This window comes from Polyodon spathula, chromosome 7 (genome assembly GCF_017654505.1).
Source record: "Polyodon spathula isolate WHYD16114869_AA chromosome 7, ASM1765450v1, whole genome shotgun sequence".
In the NCBI taxonomy this organism is placed as follows: domain Eukaryota; kingdom Metazoa; phylum Chordata; class Actinopteri; order Acipenseriformes; family Polyodontidae; genus Polyodon; species Polyodon spathula.
The window spans coordinates 3837818-3852345 of record NC_054540.1 but is presented as its reverse complement, the minus strand read 5'-3'; the positions used below and the strand labels follow the sequence as shown (position 1 = coordinate 3852345).

Genomic DNA, 14528 nt, shown 5'->3' with positions numbered 1-14528 from the left:
TGCCACAGCTGGGAACGTAGCTCGCTTGCCCAAATTACAAAAGCGCAAATAGCAGTGTTGAGAAGTGAGTATTCAGAACAGAAAATACTAATTAGCAGGCAGAGATTACAATAACCTTCCATCACTGTGATTAACTCCTTACCTGCCTTTTACACATGCATTAGGAGCTGCACATGCTGTTCTGGCTCCAGGGAGTGGGTCTGGCAGAGAATGGTATGATGTACAATGTAAAGGCAAATGCAGATTTGAATGGAGGAATGCAAAGAGAAGCCCTCAGAACAGTGTTTGAACGGCTCCTTGTTCACCTTTCCAGTAGTTGCATTGCTTTTGCCCTGCACTACACAGTGGGCCCCATGGCTGGAAGAGGGGCATCGTTAAGCCCCTCCAGTCCACACCCTGCCCATGTCTTGAATCGATGTGCTGAAGCTGCAGCATGAGTAATCGGCTCGCAAAGGGAATAAATAGCAGTTTCAGTTTGAGGCATTGTTGTTTTTTTCAGTGACTGTTAGCAGAGTATAATGAATATTGCTAATTGCTCGTTAAGGCTGTAATTCACCCCTCGGCACAAGGGGATGAAAGCAGAGAAGCAGCGAGAGAAATCTGTGGGCGATGAATTCTTTGCTGAAAAAACAGCTTTTGATTCTTTCTAATGAAGTTAATTAGCATGAACAGAGATCTAGAGGGTGTCCTGCCTGTGTAGGTTTCCTATGTTACTGGGAAAGTATTGCTGGAGGCAATTTGGAGCTTGACATTCAAAGCGTTCTGCCTCTCCCACAGGGCTTTAGATTATTGCTTCATCTGAGAACAAAGTCAACGTCTGTAAAAGTTTGTAACTTTTCCAAAAGATTGGGGATTTGGAAAGTTCTCAAAATCAGAACGAATTGCCAACTAATTGGATTGTACTGTACATGCTCTATAAGCAGAGTTATCCAGAGCTAGTAGACTTTACACTAGTGTAGATTTGTGGAAGTGTTCTCCGTTCTTTCAGTTCCATCCATAGCTATAAAACATCTCAATGTTGGTGTATTAATACTAAAATGAATACAATTTTGTGACCGTTTTGCCCAGTAAGCTTGATCTGTCATGACTTGTTTGCAACCACAGTTGTTTTTTTAGGGTGTGGGGATGTATTTAAAGATCATAAATAATAATAATAAAAGAGCTCCATGTTCTGAGAATGTGCACTGTGTGTATCCTGGCAGGTGGGTTTCAGCATTGCTCCTCAGGAGACCACGTCGCTCAGTGAGATCCTGCAGCTGGGGCTGGAGAAGCACCTGGAGGAGCTGAGCCAGGTGAGCGTCCAGGCAGGGAAGGAGTATGCCCTGGAGCAGGCACTGGAGCACATGGAGAGAGACTGGGAGCATGTCTGCTTCAGCTTTGTGCCCTACCGAGACTTCGGGGTCAGCGTGCTGGCAGCCGTCGACGACATCCAGGTAATCCAGAAGAGACTGCTACTGAAAAAAAACACTTTAGCAACATTCACGAAAAAAACTCGTACAATTCCTGTAGCTTGTATCCAGTCTTACCTCAATCACTTAACCCCTTACAGAATCTGAGAGTGTATTTGGGTACAACTGTTTCCTTCTTTACATGCGGTCCTGTGTGAGTCATTTGATTAGGGCAAGTGATTTGATAGCAGAGCACTATATTTTTGTTGTTCTTTATTATGTAAATCAATAACAATATATAATGCACATGTTTGGAAAACTGTTCAAAGAAGTGTGTGTTTGAGGTTCTGTGCACGGAGCTGCTGCTGTTCGTTTGCATTGCTGGCAGGATGCGTTAGCTTTGTGAACCTCAGTAGCAGGGTTTGGATGAAGTGCTGGTCTATCGCTCAATAAGCCATCTCTGCAGCAAACATGCAATTACTGCTAATATTCCTGCTCTCCTGTGTTTTAAGGAAGCATGAAGATCAAACAGTGTGGAACAAAAGAGGTATTATCCATGCAAATCCAAAATGAGTTTAATTGATGTCTGGCACTGGCTGCCATTGATTTGCTAATCTTCCTCTCCCAGCATTCTCCTCTGTCCATTACATTCTCCTAACAAAGTACTAGCACTGAGAGGACTAGTGTGGACTGGAGCACAAGTTCCTCAGATATGCAGAATAACCAAAACAAGCTTCATTTTGTGGGGTGGATTCGCCTTTCAATATCAAGCTGTATCCACTTTACACCGGCCCCATTTCAAAGGGAGACTATGTAGGCGTGGATGTTTAGCGTTTGCAGAGAGCAGGGTTCAAGCAGCCAGCTGGAGCAACTTGTCCCTGTATTCACTGGTACTCGTGTCTCTTCAGTATTGTACAGTGCACACTCGTATTCATTGGTACTCGTGTCTCTTCAGTATTGTACAGTGCACACTCGTATTCACTGGTACTCGTGTCTCTTCAGTATTGTACAGTGCACACCCGTATTCACTGGTACTCGTGTCTCTTCAGTATTGTACAGTGCACACTCGTATTCATTGGTACTCGTGTCTCTTCAGTATTGTACAGTGCACACTCGTATTCATTGGTACTCGTGTCTCTTCAGTATTGTACAGTGCACACTTGTATTCATTGGTACTCGTGTCTCTTCAGTATTGTACAGTGCACACCCGTATTCACTGGTACTCGTGTCTCTTCAGTATTGTACAGTGCACACTCGTATTCATTGTACAGTACTCGTGTCTCTTCAGTATTGTACAGTGCACACTCGTATTCATTGGTACTCGTGTCTCTTCAGTATTGTACAGTGCACACCTGTATTCACTGGTACTCGTGTCTCTTCAGTATTGTACAGTGCACACTCGTATTCACTGGTACTCGTGTCTCTTCAGTATTGTACAGTGCACACTCGTATTCACTGGTACTCGTGTCTCTTCAGTATTGTACAGTGCACACTTGTATTCATTGGTACTCGTGTCTCTTCAGTATTGTACAGTGCACACTTGTATTCATTGGTACTCGTGTCTCATCAGTATTGTACAGTGCACACTCGTATTCACTGGTACTCGTGTCTCTTCAGTATTGTACAGTGCACACTTGTATTCATTGGTACTCGTGTCTCTTCAGTATTGTACAGTGCACACTCGTATTCATTGGTACTCGTGTCTCTTCAGTATTGTACAGTGCACACTCGTATTCACTGGTACTCGTGTCTCTTCAGTATTGTACAGTGCACACTTGTATTCATTGGTACTCGTGTCTCATCAGTATTGTACAGTGCACACTCGTATTCATTGGTACTCGTGTCTCTTCAGTATTGTACAGTGCACACTCGTATTCACTGGTACTCGTGTCTCTTCAGTATTGTACAGTGCACACTTGTATTCATTGGTACTCGTGTCTCATCAGTATTGTACAGTGCACACTCGTATTCACTGGTACTCGTGTCTCTTCAGTATTGTACAGTGCACACTTGTATTCATTGGTACTCGTGTCTCATCAGTATTGTACAGTGCACACTCGTATTCATTGGTACTCGTGTCTCTTCAGTATTGAATGGTGCACAGCCACGTCTCGCGCAGGAGGCCAGCCTGGCAGTGATTGTGCACACAGTGCCAGCTACTCTAGAGAACAACCCAGAAACAAGCGTCGTCGTTTGTTTCGGCCTCTTATTACCATAATCAACCTAGTAAACATCAAGCAATATGCATTCATAATTAATATCATGCATTTATTTTATTCTCAAAAGTATAATGTGTGTTTGAGGTTTTTTTTCTCAAATTAATATTTGTTTTTATAACAATTCAATGAAAAAGAAAAAAAAAAGATCAGTAATTCATGAGTTTAAGGCTTTTTGGATTGAGGATGTATGGTGCCTTGTGGCAGTATGAAATCAGGAGTGTTGGGTTGAGAAAGCAGGATGCACAGTGTTGTCCATGGCTAACCCCACTTTGTGTATGCAGTGTTACTGTCCATCTCCTATAAAACCAGCTGCAGTACCTGTCTCCCTTTCCCTGCAAGCTCTCAGCTGACAGCCCGCAGAAACCAATCAGGTCAATCACATTCTGAACAGACCGTCCACACCGATCAGGTCAAGCACATTCTGAACAGACCGTCTGCACCGATCAGGTCAATCACATTCTGAACAGACCGTCTGCACCGATCAGGTCAATCACATTCTGAACAGACCGTCCACACCGATTAGGTCAATGACATTCTGAACAGACCGTCCACACCGATTAGGTCAATGACATTCTGAACAGACCGTCCACACCGATCAGGTCAATCACATTCTGAACAGACCGTCCACACCGATCAGGTCAATTGCATTCTGAACAGACCATCCACATTGATCTGAAATTACAACTGAAATTTGTCCACGATAGTCTGAAGAACTAATTTATATAAGATGTGCTTGTGATTTTACTTTACGTTTGTTTGTTGAATGGTAATGGCATTTTTGTCTTTTCGACGCTTTGTGTAACCGAACAGTGAATAGGAGGTAATGATGGGTGTAATGAAACTCGCAGGAGTGAAAAGGTACTTCCACACATCATTTATTTTATTCACAGCATATGTCTACAAACAATAATCCTCAGATCAATGTAATTGCTTATCTAATTTGAGCACAATGAATTTCAAAGCACCACTATGTCTGAAGTAAAAAAGAAAGATCTTTAACTGAAGGTTTGCTTTATTAAAATTCTTCTAAGATAAAGCTTAGCGTTGATTATGAATCAAGTGTGCTGTGCTCTACTTTTAAACAAAGATTAAATAGAATAAATGACCATGCAGAGTTGCCCCTGTTTGTTCTGAAATCCTCCTTCCTTTAAAGTAATATTAACCCTGGTCCCCAAGTCTGGGGAATTAGAATTTCAAACTAATTAACATCATTAAATATAATATAGACCATCATCCTGCTCACACACATTCATTTATATTACTTGCATTAAAAGAAGCTTAAACTGCAGATTCAGCAAGTACAATACCTCCTGTTCAGGGCTATTTTTTAATGATGTGCACTAATACCACCTGCTGGACATTTATTACAGGACAGTGTCAAAATCCAGGAACGGTACCCACATTTACATCTGCTTTTAAAGTAGGTCATTACTCATTTTCCTTTAGAAGTTGAGACCAGCAAGGATTTCACTACAACCCACACATCTCTAATGACCAGCTGCTCTTTTCAAACAAGCTCCCTGCTCCCTACCTCTCAGATGCACACTTCCATTAGTTTCTAATTATTACCTTCTGAGGTGTGGGTTTTTAAAGCTAGAGCTTTTAAAAGGACCCTTCCATGCACGGCTGCATGCAGTACTTCTGGAATAATCTGTCTCCCGACCTGTATTATACGCTTTTAACCTCCTCTTGCAATCCCAGGGACTGTTTCTTGAAATGATCAAACAATTGAAAGACAGCAGTATTGGCATTTCTCTCTAAAAATCCCTAAACAATCCCTTTTGGTCAGTTATTCCTGTATCTGATCTGACAGGTGCAATGCACACTGGGGAGTAAATTAAACTGAAGCAATAACCCTTACTCAAATAAACCTGCAGTGAGGGGTCAGACTGAAGGAGTGGAGACAGGAGATGCATCTTTGATGGGAATGGGAGATATGAGAAGTTCCAGCAGCTTCGATAAGGATCTGGGCTTTTCAAAACAACCACTTCGCAAACCAACCCAGGAGCAACTGCACTAGAGATAATAGTAATAGCGGTTAACAAAATGATTTTAAATCAGTTCAGCCTCCCTCCTGCTCCTCTCGCTTTCTCTAATATGTATCTTCTGATCAGACTCTGTGTTGTGCAGGTTCTGCTGGAGGATCATGTTGTGAAGACCACCACCATGAAGGACTCCCCATTCATCGCCCCCTTCGAGGAGCAGCTGCTCTCCTGGGAGGCCAGGCTGGTACATTCCCTTTGGATCCGGGGCCCCGGCAGGGAGAAGAGCTAACGGCACTCTTCAGCTCCTCTCTCTGTCTGGCTCCCCTCTTTCTCTCTCTCTCACTCTCCCCCCCTCTCTCTCTCTCGCTCTCGCGCTTTCGCTCTCACCCTTCCTACTGTGTTCCTGTCCCTCATACAGTTGTTTCTCTCAAAGTGTTTCTGCCTGCTGTCACTCCCACTTCTTCACACTCTCCCTAGTCCTGCTTTTTAAGCCCTCTCTTATTGTTTTAATTTTCTTCTGCACTTGCTCGGAGCTGTGTTGGTTTAAAACAGGGTCAGAGTTCTTGTTTATAAGGTATCGCTCTCACGCTTGTCCTTCTTTCTCGGTCTCGTTTCTTGTTCTCTCTCTCATTCTGCTCGTACAGTTACATCCTTTAAGATTCCTATGGCACGCTGCTCTAAGACTGGGTGTTTATTACTCCTAATATGAATCTATAACTATCTCAATAAGAATCTTGATTCAATTGTTTGTGTTGCAGAATCTCTCCCTCCCTCTCCTTGTTCCTATGATTTGATTTACGGTTCAGTAACTTGATTAGGTTGTGTTTTTTTCATTTTATCTGTCTAAACCCCAGCTCTGCTTTTGCTTCCCAGTGGCAGTGACTGTTAACGCTGTGCAGGTGGGAGGGAGTGTGTGGATCAGGTTCTCAGGGCTGCTCCCTTGGCACATGCTTATCCTTCTTGTTTAAGAAAAGACAGAGAGATATATAAAAATACAATTCTGACACCACTTTCTGTGGTAACGGTAAATACTCTTTATGTAATTGAAAATGTATAAGGAAAATAAAACTGTCAAAGGTACAGAATTAGTGAGACTCAGAGCTGACGTGTCTTTTGGTTTCTGTTATTTGGCTGGTTCTAAGGAGCTGAAACTAAACTGGATAATTAAAGGAACTGTCTTCACCTGCCCTCTCCTCCCCTCCCCCAGCGACTGATGCAGGACGTCCTGGAGTCCTGGCTCCGGGTGCAAATGGCCTGGCTTTACCTGGAGCCCATTTTTGGCTCGGAGGATATCCGTAACCAAATCCCCGTGGAAGGGAAGCTCTTCGAAGCCGTGGACAGTACCTGGTAAGGTGTGCCTGTCTGCTTGTCTGTCTCTGCCTGCCTGCCTGCCTGTATGCGGTAGACCTGTGTTGTCCTGATGAAGCGAGTTGTAGCAGTTCTCTGATCTAAGCTGGGATGACACGGGCAACCCTGTGTGTCTGTATTGAAGCCGCTGGTTCATAGTCTCGGTATGTTTGCTGCATCTGTTTGCAGCAGATCCGAGGCACTCCGGGGAGCCTGTTGAAGTGATTCCTTTCAGCTGCTTTGGCAGATTCGAAGCTGCTGAAAAGCGCATTATTAAACTTGCATAAGCAAATTTCCATACCCAGCAGAGTATTTTTTATTTATTTTTTATTCATGTATATTTATCAGCACACAAAGAACAGCAAGTATTTAGCGCAGCAGCCCATTGCCTTTGTTGAAAATTACCAGGTTTTGAAGCAGTAAATGACAGAGAGAGAGAGAGAGAGAGATTGCAGATAGCTATAGCTCCACTTCACTTCAGTCTCTGTTCCAGCACTGCAGTACTCTTCTACCTCTCTAACTCCTCCGTGCACTGCACTCATTCAGTATCAGAACCCTCCACAACAAGCGAATGAAAGAAAAGGGTCAGAAATCTGTCAATTAAGAGGATTTCAAATAGTCACTGGTTTACTAAGGATTCTTAAAAGTGCCGCAGAATATTATTCATGTTAACCCATGAGAAGCGTCGGGGGGGTGTTCCTGAATGAGTTAGGGAACAGAACCGAATCAAATGGACCACAGAATGACCAAAATGTATAATACCATAAAACAACAGCTTTCTTTTACATTCGATTAGATTTCACTGGTTAATAATTATTATTCTAAGTTCTGGTTTATTATTTTATTTTTTAACTTCTACATGTGCCTGTGCTGCTGTATGAACTTTGAGCAGGCTGACTGTGCTGTGCTGTGCTGCTGACTGTGCTGTGCCCCTCTCTGCTGTGTGAATATTGAGCGGGGTGACAGTGCTGTGCCCCTCTCTGCTGTGTGAATATTGAGCGGGGTGACTGTGCTGTGCCCCTCTCTGCTGTGTGAATATTGAGCGGGGTGACAGTGCTGTGCCCCTCTCTGCTGTGTGAATATTGAGCGGGGTGACAGTGCTGTGCCCCTCTCTGCTGTATGAATATTGAGCGGGGTGACAGTGCTGTGCCCCTCTCTGCTGTGTGAATATTGAGCGGGGTGACAGTGCTGTGCCCCTCTCTGCTGTGTGAATATTGAGCGGGGTGACAGTGCTGTGCCCCTCTCTGCTGTGTGAATATTGAGCGGGGTGACAGTGCTGTGCCCCTCTCTGCTGTGTGAATATTGAGCGGGGTGACAGTGCTGTGCCCCTCTCTGCTGTGTGAATATTGAGCGGGGTGACAGTGCTGTGCCCCTCTCTGCTGTGTGAATATTGAGCGGGGTGACAGTGCTGTGCCCCTCTCTGCTGTGTGAATATTGAGCGGGGTGACAGTGCTGTGCCCCTCTCTGCTGTGTGAATATTGAGCGGGGTGACTGTGCTGTGCCCCTCTCTGCTGTGTGAATATTGAGCGGGGTGACAGTGCTGTGCCCCTCTCTGCTGTGTGAATATTGAGCGGGGTGACAGTGCTGTGCCCCTCTCTGCTGTGTGAATATTGAGCGGGGTGACTGTGCTGTGCCCCTCTCTGCTGTGTGAATATTGAGCGGGGTGACAGTGCTGTGCCCCTCTCTGCTGTGTGAATATTGAGCGGGGTGACAGTGCTGTGCCCCTCTCTGCTGTGTGAATATTGAGCGGGGTGACTGTGCTGTGCCCCTCTCTGCTGTGTGAATATTGAGCGGGGTGACTGTGCTGTGCCCCTCTCTGCTGTATGAATATTGAGCGGGGTGACTGTGCTGTACCCCTCTCTGCTGTATGAATATTGAGTGGGGTGACTGTGCTGTGGTGCTGACCGTGCCGCGCCTCTCTCCCCTCTCCGTACAGGAGGCAGGTCATGACTGAGGCGCAGCAGACTGGCAATGCCATGCGGGTTATCTCTCAGGTCCAGGTGCACAGTAAACTCAAAGAGGCCGAGTCGATGCTGGATGACATTCAGAGAGGCTTAAACGACTACTTAGAGAAGAAAAGGCTCTTCTTCCCAAGGTAAGCCACAAACAGACAGAATAAAGAACAAAATCCTGCTTCTTATAGCAGGGGCACAAGTACTAACTTGTGTACCTTTCAAAGGAAACAGGTGCACAGGTGTTGAAGGTGTGACTAGTGATCAAATTAGTCCAAGTCTCTTATTTTATTCTTGCATTGATGATGCAAAAAAAAAAGCACTTGTGGGGAATAACTAGAAGCATCTCACACTGGTCTTAGTAGGTTGAACCATGCCATGAACTATGCTGAGATCTTTTTTTTTTAAATACATTTCAAAGATGTAATGAAAAAACTCAAACAAAACTTGGAAACTAAATAATATGAATTATACGTGAGTGAAAAGGTGATTACAATTTTTCTACCTTTAACTAAACAACTAAGTCATATAATCAAATAATGGAAAAGATTTAAAGCACTTGTTCACTCCTGGGAGTTTTGATTTACAATGGCCACAAGCCAAATTAATATTGTAGCGTTCGATGGAAAAGGAAGGCGACCCACACAGTGTGCAGGTACTCGAATCCACGGTTTCTTGGGTGGATTATTCCCGACCGTTGTTAGCCTACAGCACATTCACACAGCAATTTGTCTCACTCTTTAGCACAGCACATTTTTTTTCCTAGAACAGCCCTCTTTGGAGTCAGTCTTATCAAGAAAACTTCTTAGTTTTTTTTCATCTTTTAGCCAACCACACAATGTAAATTCTGCAACCCTTACATCTTTTCAAACTGCTGCTTGAGTTTCACCTTTTCTTCCTCTGTCCACCGCATCGAGTTTCATTTTAAGAGTGAAAGATTTTGCATTATGGGGGAAATGGGAACCACAACCTTTCCGTGTTCTAACCGATTCCGCACTATAACAGGTCATGTTGTAAAGGGGTAGCACTATAGTAGTAATACTGTGTGACCCTTGGTTTCTTTATGAAAATTTAATGTGTTCTCATTGGCAGTTACACAGCTTGATTGTTTGGGCTTGTAGGTTACATGGTGGCTGTTGGAATGGAGGTTCCTAATTGCCACATTACATGCATGTCTACAACATGCTGGCCCGCTCGTTCATTGAAGTGCAGAAAATGTGGCAGCTGCCAACTTGAGCGATCACTAGCATGACCAGACAGCAAGAGTGAAAAATTGGGACTCTTTCAGTTGGTGAGGGGCAGAAAGAAACCATGTGAACTACGGCACATTGCAAACGACATATCTTCTATAAATACCAGGAATGGACAACAAAGCAAAACAGGCAAAGTATGTTGCACATCTTGTATTATAACTTCAAGAAAAGTCGATCAATCGCTATAACGTCAGAATCACACATTAAACAAAAGGCTACAGAACATAAAACAAACAACTTTCAGAAAACAAACTGGAACGTCAGCGCAGACAAAAAGTATTCCTGTGTGGGTTGTACCCAAGTTAAATCAGCATTACAGGCACCATCAAGCACAGCTACCTCGCTTCAAACAGCCTGCTGTTTACTTTTTAAACACAGTAGAATTTTAGACCCGAACAGACACGTTTCCTTTGTTTTGACTCGAACTTTATTAAAGAATGCCAGATAGCTTTGGGTAACTGAGTTTTGTGGCTGTTTCTAATCGATTTCCACATCTGTAGAACTTGGCAAAGCTCTGCATTACACTTCCAACCAATTCAGTGTATGCAGACGTGCCGTCTCAATGTGGGCAAATCCACACCAGACAGAAAATATCAGCCACGGCTGTTGGGAGATGTTGCATGCTTGCCTTTTAACAAATGACAGCACTCCGTTTTAGTAAGGAAGCAAGCACCACTATTTTTAGTGCTCTGAAATATTAGGTTATTTAATGTTTAAACAGGTCCGCAAAATGTCAGTGAAATCCTAATTATAACCCTAATCCTAATTGGATGACTTGACCATGGGCGTATGATTGAATCCACCCCCCCCCCCCCCCCCCCCTTTTTTTTTTTTGCTTTTTAGTGACAGGCTTGTCAACAACACCAGCCACCATGATACTTCGCCAGTAAAACAAGACACACAGGCGCACAGGCGCACGCACCAAGAAAAACACGTGACGCATACCGCACGACTGCAGGTTAATGTGATTGGATAGCCGCATAAATGCAATGCAAACAACTCACTCAAACAGCACGCCCTAAACCAGTAGAGTATGCTGTTGCACCGCGAGACAGTACAGCAGCCACATATATGACGTTTCCTAACGAGAAAATAAAAATGTCACATTTCACAACTGGGTTTTTAACGTTTACTCTAAAAATCGGGACAAATGGTGCCCCAACAGTGCCTCAATTGGGACGCGGGACAAAGCCCCTAATATCGGGACGATCCCGATTTTTTTCGGGACATCTAGTCACCCTAGCGATCAGTTATCCAAGGCGTCCTCAGATCTGCAGGGTTGTCAACATGCCCTCAGAGCCCCTGGCTATCCACTTCCAAAGCTTTTTCACAGCATCCCCAGCACAGATTGCTACATACTTAGAGGTTTTGTTTACATGTTTGAGAAAATATAAAGGGGTAGAGTTTAGCCAGCACTGCCGACGCTGTCTTTGAAGATTTAAATGAAAGGCTGAATGAATGAAAGGTTTCTGAATAACGCTGCCATGTTAGATTGTCCAGTTAGTTGTTGGCATTCTCAATAACAGTGATGAAAATGAGAAGATCGCCCCATATAAAGGTTAAGTGAAAGAATTCCAAAGCACTAAGCAGTGTGGTGAAGCCCAGTAAATGCTCAAGGTTCTAGCTACTCAGTAACTAGCATCTTTGAAACTCTGCAAACAGGGCTTGGATGTGCTTGTTTTGCATTTGGCGCAATCGCGTGTCATTCCAGTTTGAGTGGAAGAAATTCCAGGGAGATGCAATTCACTCCCTTTGTGGCTGATGATGCATAAACCACAGGGGCTGTCAACGTGTCCATATGCGGACACGCATGTCCATGGCAAGAGTTATCATTGTCCATGGCTGTGAACACGTCTGACACACACACACACGCACATCATTGTATAGAACTTCTGTTTTGTTTGTCCGTGGCCAAGATGTTGTTTTTTTAATGTCTGTCACAGTCCATGTGGTGCCAACCCCTGATAATGTGATCATGTGATGGGGAGGAGGGTGTCTGGTGGTACACATGCACATTTCATCACCTTTTTCTCCATTTGGGGGATGACCTGGACAAATCGTGTTAGTATCGTTTTAAAGATTTCTGCGGCATTCCATCTAAAAAAATATTCATTGACGAAAAATATTTGCATACGGGGTCGAGCGGCACCCCTCGGTCCACCTGAGCTGGAATGACATTTTAAACATTTGTACAAAAATATGACTTTATTACCAAAGTAATATTCCTATTATTCCTGCAACTTTGTGCATATAAAGAACCTTCCTCTCTGTGAAAACAGTTAGCATGACTGAGAAAAAAATAATAGAAGCAACTGCAGTAAAACAGGGAGGTCATACAAATGAAACTCAGTAATTTTGACTTGAAAGTCTTTCTCAATCTCTTGTTTTTGTTCTGGGGTTCGTTTTAGCATTTCTACTAAAACCCTGCAGTGTTGAGTGCTTACTTGGCCTGGCTGTGTCCTGCTTGTTGGATCTCTCTGATGGGTCCCTGGCTGTGTCCTGCTTGGTGGGTCTCTGTGATGGGTGCCTGGCTGTGTCCTGCTTGTTTGGTCTCTCTGATGGGTCCCTGGCTGTGTCCTGCTTGTTGGGTCTCTCTGATGGGTTCCTGGCTGTTTCCTGCTTGTTGGGTCTCTCTGATGGGTGCCTGGCTGTGTCCTGCTTGTTGGGTCTCTCTGATGGGTCCCTGGCTGTGTCCTGCTTGTTGGATCTCTCTGATGGGTCCCTGGCTGTGTCCTGCTTGTTGGGTCTCTCTGATGGGTCCCTGGCTGTGTCCTGCTGGTTGGGTCTCTCTGATGGGTCCCTGGCTATGTCCTGCTGGTTGGGTCTCTCTGATGGGTCCCTGGCTGTGTCCTGCTGATTGGGTCTCTCTGATGGGTCCCTGGCTATGTCCTGCTGGTTGGGTCTCTCTGATGGGTGCCTGGCTGTGTCCTGCTGGTTGGGTGTCTCTGATGGGTCCCTGGCTGTGTCCTGCTGGTTGGGTCTCTCTGATGGGTGCCTGGCTGTGTCCTGCTGGTTGGGTGTCTCTGATGGGTCCATTGTTGTGTTCTACTTGTTGGGTCTCTTTGACGGGTTCCTGGCTGATGGCTGTGTCTCTGTCTCTCCCTCCCTCAGGTTCTACTTCCTGTCGAACGACGAGCTGCTGGAGATCCTGTCGGAGACGCGGGACCCCATGCGTGTGCAGCCCCACCTCAAGAAGTGCTTCGAGGGCATCGCCAAGCTGAGCTTCAACGCGGGCTACGAGATCACGCACATGGAGTCTGCAGAGAGCGAACGTGTGGAGCTGGTGTGCAGGATCGTACCCGCACAGGCCCGGGGCCTCGTCGAGCAGTGGCTGCACCAGGTACACAATCACTGTGCATTATCTACACTGTGCATTACACTCTCTCTACTGTGCATTACACTCTCTCTACTGTGGATTACACTTTATATAATCACTGTGCATTACACTCTCTCTACTGTGCATTACACTCTCTCTACTGTGCATTACACTCTCTATACTGTGCATTACATTCCCTGTATTGTGCATTACACTCTCTATACTGCGCATTACACTTTCTATACTGTGCATTACACTCTATATAATCACTGTGCATTACACTCTCTCTACTGTGCATTACACTCTCTCTACTGTGCATTACACTCTCTCTACTGTGCATTACATTCCCTGTATTGTGCATTACACTCTCTATATTGCGCATTACACTCCCTATACTGTGCATTACACTTTCTATACTGTGTATTACTCTTTCTATACAATCACTGTCCAGTACACCTCTATGCAATTCATTAAAGATCACATTTCATTTCAATGTATTTTTGGTGTAATTGTCAAACGTGTAAAGGCCTATTGACATACAAGGCAAATTCACATGGTCTGCTGTATTTAGATAGTATTTCATTAAGAGTTGAGATATAGTACAAGGTTTGGGCAGAACACCAGTACTGTGAAAACAAAACTCTTAAGCTATATCAGCCTTTCTGAGTGTCGTTATAGAAGTGAGAGCCAGCTTTTTACTAACCACAGTAAGAACCACAAAGAACAATTTCAAACATCATATACACTCTAAGGGTACTGGAAATAAAAACAGGGATGTAGTTTGAAGCTTGTTAGTCTTTGACAGCTTAGCCCAGGTTTCTTCAGTTCAAACCCCTATTCACTTCTTATCAATACTGGGATCGATCAGCTGCTCAGAACGGGATGAGCACTGATCAGCCGAATGGCTTCTCTCATTTCGTGTTCTTTGGTATGTAGCACATGAATAGGGGGACAGGAAGACTTTATTGGGTTGGGTTTGGGTATAAAATCATCAGGGGGACAGGAAGATCTTATTGGGCTGGGTTTGGGTATAAAGTGAACAGGGGGAGAGGAAGACCTTATTGGGTT

At 44.4% G+C, this 14528-nt stretch overlaps 1 protein-coding gene across 2 annotated transcripts in view; it reads left to right on the top strand.

The window, feature by feature from the left end:
- The window catches only part of LOC121318020 (dynein heavy chain 3, axonemal-like), a 222943-nt gene that overhangs the window by 108191 nt on the left and 100224 nt on the right, over positions 1-14528 (top strand). For both annotated transcript variants that reach the window (XM_041254203.1, XM_041254202.1), the window contains exons 20-24: positions 1203-1433; positions 5738-5836; positions 6800-6939; positions 8876-9034; positions 13256-13484. In XM_041254203.1, coding sequence (XP_041110137.1) covers positions 1203-1433; positions 5738-5836; positions 6800-6939; positions 8876-9034; positions 13256-13484 — 858 coding nt within the window. The remainder of the gene's footprint in view (positions 1-1202; positions 1434-5737; positions 5837-6799; positions 6940-8875; positions 9035-13255; positions 13485-14528) is intronic.